General features: G+C 49.3%; 1 protein-coding gene across 2 annotated transcripts; it reads right to left on the reverse strand.

Moving 5' to 3' along the window:
* Nucleotides 1-309: 309 nt before the first annotated feature.
* LOC123079650 (protein IQ-DOMAIN 3) lies at nt 310-4,602 on the reverse strand. Of its 2 annotated transcripts, none has more exons than XM_044502448.1 (6): nt 4,321-4,602; nt 3,198-3,309; nt 2,700-3,089; nt 1,952-2,173; nt 1,535-1,654; nt 310-1,388 (listed from the first exon to the last, which is right to left on the reverse strand). In XM_044502448.1, the coding sequence occupies exons 2-6, from the start codon at nt 3,273-3,275 to the stop codon at nt 699-701; spliced, it is 1,500 nt and encodes a 499-aa protein (XP_044358383.1). In that variant the 5' UTR covers nt 3,276-3,309; nt 4,321-4,602; the 3' UTR covers nt 310-698. The 2 variants fall into 2 exon arrangements, with proteins under 2 accessions (XP_044358383.1, XP_044358382.1); XM_044502447.1 differs by lacking the exon at nt 4,321-4,602 and adding an exon at nt 3,795-4,034.
* Between the last annotated feature and the right edge of the window lie 738 nt (nt 4,603-5,340).

A 5,340-nucleotide genomic window follows, 5' to 3' on the forward strand; every position in this document is an offset into this window, starting at 1 on the left:
TTTCAGCCCAGCACAAGCTACAGCCTATATATGGTTAGCAATCACGCTTCGTAATCCTGTTGCAACCTGATTTGGTAACTGAATCCAGGTCGTTTCTTCTCAGCCGTTTCAAAAACCAAAAACCACAATGTTGCAAAAATTAAAAGAATCAGTAGCCCAAATGCCAATTGTAGTAGCGAAGAATAATACAGGTTTTATAGCAAGTGCAAGCCAACTGAGGAAAACTTCAACTGCTCTATGTACCAAGTACATAAACTCAGGACCCCAATCGGCACCATTCTGAATCAGTGATTCAGTTGCCATAACATACAAACCAAGAACACATGCATATCTCAACATTCAGTAATTCCGCATGTCTTACATTGTGGTTAATAATAGTAGTAATCCAAATCAATAATGTACATATACTCTCGAAGAAAACTCATAATGTACACTGAAAGTCACGCACACACCAATCATCTCTCACTTTTTTTTACCGCTTCACATTTCCTTCTCTGCAGCATCACACACCACAATCCACAGAGAAAAACCTCTGTCTGCAAACAGTTAGAATCGTCTCAAATCAACCCGGACAGATCATACAGTTTCACGGAGGGTTCAACCTTTGAGAGAAAGCAATCTAAACTAGAGAATACAAAAACAGAAAAGATGGCGATCTAGCAATCATAGGTGGCAGCGCCTGACGTTCATTGATCATATCAGGCAACATTGACATCCTTCAGGGAGGCAGGATCCACCTTCGGAGGATCCGAATGGCGCCTCGCTCTTTCCTTCAGCTTATCTGCGGGTGTGACATTTGGTTTCTCTGCAGCTGGGAAGGATAGGCGCTTCTTTATCGATGAGTGGACCAGAGATGCTCTATCAGGGACCTCAAACTTGTCGGCGAATACCATGTGGTACCGAGATTTCGCTCTTGCAGACTTTGTGGACTGCATGTAGCTGGGGAGAGCTGGGGTGCTTGTTAGGCTCGAATCGTCCTGGATCGAGCCTCCACCTGTGCTCAGCCTCCTTGGGCGCTCAGAGCGTATGCTTGTGATGCTCCTCAAGTCATCCTCCCTGTATAACCAGCTATCTCTTGGGCTTGAAGGTCTGAATTTACCTGCAACAGAGGGGTTCTTTGATGGGGGGGTTGATGGTGATTGCCGGCTTGGTGGACGGCTCGACTTGCTTGGTGTTGCAGGCCTCTGGATTGAGAGAGCACGGGGCACAAAAGTTCGAGCAGCGTTAGTGCTGGGATTCTTAGTCAGAGCACCGTCTTTATCCTTGTTTGACACCACTCGGTTCTCCCAAGGCCTTGCTGACATCCAGCGTTCCATCCAGCTCCAGCCCCAATTAGGATTTCCTTGGTCTGTGAATGTTGGTGTTACAGTTCGACCAGAATTCTTCCACTGCATGAGATAAAAAAACATGGAATTGGCAATATAATGAGAAATACTACTACATATGCTGAGCGGAACAATACAATTACAGTAGGTAAAAGCAAGGAGCACACAACAGAAGTACAAGACATCAGGGGAAACCAAAGTCAGCTTGCCTGATGAGAAAATGCATATGCAAGTGCTCTTTCTCGTCTTAGTGCAGCTTCCTGTTTCATCATTAAGCTGGCCTCGATCTGTTCTTTGGATTGATGGCTATGATCCCAGTCTTCATCAATCTGCCAAGAAAGTTGGACTGTACTCAATATGTATAACAAAAGTTTAGTCGTATTAGTGGAGAACATGTATGTTTTTTTACTCTTTCTTCAATGTGAGTGGTACGTTAATACTGTTTATCATTAATAACTCCTTTTTCTGTAAATAGAGCGGAGAACTGTCCATCAACCAGTTGGCTAGAGGTGCGCATGTGGGTGTGCGCCTATCCCGCCACCCGCGTTCGAGCGCTGTGCTCCGCAGGGGGTGTCTCATGGTTGTGTAAAAGATGAAGAGCTTTGCAATTCAAAAAGGGTGCTCACCTTCATTTTCTCAAGTTCCCTTTGGTGCTTCAACTGGAGCTGCCTTTGAAGAGCCTGTTTTTCCTCCTCCATCTTCACCCTTCTAGAGTAGATTTGGGTTTGAACTCTGGCCATTGTTTGTGTGCAATGCAAGGTGTGGGCAGTTTGGCGTTTAACAGCATTTCCATCAACTAGCGACTTCAGCCTAACAAGTCCTCTCAGTGCACGCAGTGCTCTCCTTGCCTACACAAATATTTTCCAAATTGAGTAACTAATCAATTTATACTATGCAATAAAGAAGAATTAGCACTCGATGCCACACAAAAACATAACATATATACGACTCTTCATCCCAAGAAGTACAGTTTAAGAGTTCTACCCTAATAATGGTTCGCGCTATTCTGAATTATTTTTTATTCAGCTGTCATATCATCATTCACGTTCTTATGCGTAAGAACATCAAAATCATCAAATGAAAGTATGATTGAAAATGACCAGCAAAGCACAATCTTGGCTGTATTCCAAATTGGACCAACGACATGATAATGATGGATTAGACAACAACTCTCTCTACCAACCAAATCAGGTATCTTAAAGGGTATTAATTCGTACCAGGCTGACATCTTACGCATGCCAGTAAAAACTGAAGACAGTGACCCAAAACCAATCGCAGCATATGGTTTCTATTGTATTGCTACCAAGGACAGACATTAATATAGATAGATAACAACAGCAAGCAATAAACATCCCGCAAGTGTGGATTCATTACCAGATAACCCCTGAAGGCGGTCTGAATCTTGACAGCGGCGAGTTCTTCCTGTGAGCAAACAGGTGGCCTTGATGTGGCTGCGGGGACTGCTGTGAGGCGGACAACCTCAGCAGCGGCCTGGGCAGCGACGGCAGCGGCTTCCGCAGCGACAGCAGAGGCAAGCGCAACAGAGTAGGCATGCTTGTTTTGTTCACTCTCCGTTTCGACTGGCTTGACATCTTTTATCTCCTCGGACTGTGGCTGAGGAGGCTGCGTAGGCGGCAACGGCAGCGGCAGCGGCGATGGAGCTACTGGAGTGATGTCTGACACTGTCGAGGTGGGCGGATCAAAGCGCTTTGACTTGCCAAATGGCCATTTCCTCCGGGATTTAGGCTTGTCTGCCTTCTCAGTCTACAGGTGCCAAATGTCAAAATGGTTGAAATGGCAAGCTACTGAAAATGAGGGCAAATGCAAAATTTAAGTCAAATGTGTAGATGTAAAAGTACAGTATTTTTATACCTTAGCTTCTTTCCCCTCCGGATCAGAGGAGCTGAACACTCTCCTGACAGCACTAAACCACTTCCCTTTCTTTGCCATAATTGGTGTACCCTTTCTGCACCTTCTTCTTCACCTTAAAAGTACAGATCAAAGCTTCAGAACACAACTGATAGAAGGGGTGGAAATCATCTAAAGAAACGTTAGAAGGTGAAAGAAAGGCCAGAAAAATCCAAGGTTTACAGTATAAATCATAGCATATGTGGATCGGGCACAAGAACAGTTGTTCCACCAAAATATTTAGAGATCAAAAGGTTATGATACTGTCGTTCTCTAATGAAGCAAGCGGCGTAAAAACCTGAAAGAAATGAAGCAGGTTTTGACACCGAAAATAAAGCATACTGACAGAAAATCAGCTACGCTGTGAGGTTTGTAAGCTGACCACCTACACAATTCTAAGCTTGCCAAAATCTTTAATCGAATCAATTAGGAAAAAACATACTAGAAGTAAACGGCGGGCGGAGATTTGATACGATTAGCTACCCAGGACATAATCGTGCATCATAAATAAGAAAATATGGCAAGAAAGGCATCTCTTGGACGCAGAGATACCCTACTTACTTCCGCGCGTTACCCTTCAACACTCCATCAATCGGGCAGCGAAAATAAAGACCGGAGGGATCAGACACCAACCGAAACGGACCGAATTTAATCCCCCACATAAACCCTCGCCCAACTCCTCCGCCAAAAATCTACTCTGCCGCACCTCAAACTTGACCAGAGAAGAAGAGCGCGACAAGGAAGAAGAAGCAACCAGGCAGCACGGCCGTGGGGCGCGGCGCCCGAAAAGAAAACAGGAGATCCGACTTTCACATCGGGCGAGGGAGAGAAAGAGGCGCGCGAGCTTTCACCTCAAAGGCAAGCAACCGCCGAAAGCCCCGCCCTGCCTGCCTGCCCACCTTCCTCTGAAGCCACCCGTCGTGGGTGGCGCGACGGGTCAGATCAACCGGAGACCGGGGGAGGCAGAGGCATTGTGGGAGGGCGGAAAGGAGTGGAAGAAATGGAAAGGGGGGGAGAAGAAGTGGCAAGGGGTGGTGAAGTAGCCCACCTCCCCGAACTACTACTATTCCTCTTTTACTATGCTCACCTCAGCTCACCCGTCGGAGGAAAGGAAAGGCGCCGCCGCTTTTATCGGCTCACCGTTCCGCCGAGAAGAGAATTGATTCCCGCCGGTGGGACCTAGCGCGGTGCGGCGGGACCACGGCGCGCGGGGGAGCAGGCAGGGCTGGCCGTTGGTGGCGGGGCCCGTCGGCGGAGCGTACGGCGGCGAGCCGTTTCGCTGCCCCTCCTCGTCCCGATCTCTTCTGCTCCCTCTGGCGAGTCGCCGTCGTGGTCACGGTCACGGCGTCGCGCGCCCCCAGTGCCAGCTGAAACGCGCCGTCCCCTGTCGCCTCTTATGGGGAGGAGAGGACTGAGAGGAGGCGGCGCATGACGGGTGGGGCCAGCGCCCCGCAGCCGTGCTCCCCCGCGCGTGCCATGCCCCAGTGGCCAAAAAACCGTCGCGCGCATGACGTTTTCCTTCTGGCCCGGCTCGCGCCGGCCGGTACTCGTTCCGCCAGGGCCCGCGCGTCAGGGGGGGCCCCGTGACACCTGTATCAGGGGTGGCCCGCCTGTCATAGATAGCTGGGCGGCGGCCGGCCCCACGCAAACGGTCTCTTTTCTCGAGGTGGATCCATGGTCAAGCTTTCGGTTAACCCCGCGCGTTAATGAGGCGTTTACGCCGGCTTGATTGTGCAAGCAGAGCAAACGCCTTTGCTTGCTTCCCCCGGTGTTTTTTCACCAGCTTTTGTACTAGTAACTCGTGTGCAGACTGTAAAGCGCAGCTGGCCCTTGGCTTTTGTGAACTGCCTTTTCTGCGGCCGTTTCGTTTCGTCTGGCAGAACGGAAAACGGATCGATCGGATGCGTGGCCACGCCGCAATATTTTGATAAGAACGGCCGGATCGAGATGATTACAATAGCGTTGGTGTCAGCGGGACGCTGCCGATGATGAGGCGATGAGATCCGTCCGTCACCTGCTAGAATTGTTTGCTCCTTGTTTGTTTATCCCTGTGCGCCAGCCTTTCATGCGGTGTCCTGGATCTTGGCGGGGGCCGCACTGCACTGCA

This window comes from Triticum aestivum, chromosome 3D (assembly GCF_018294505.1).
Source record: "Triticum aestivum cultivar Chinese Spring chromosome 3D, IWGSC CS RefSeq v2.1, whole genome shotgun sequence".
NCBI lineage: Eukaryota > Viridiplantae > Streptophyta > Magnoliopsida > Poales > Poaceae > Triticum > Triticum aestivum.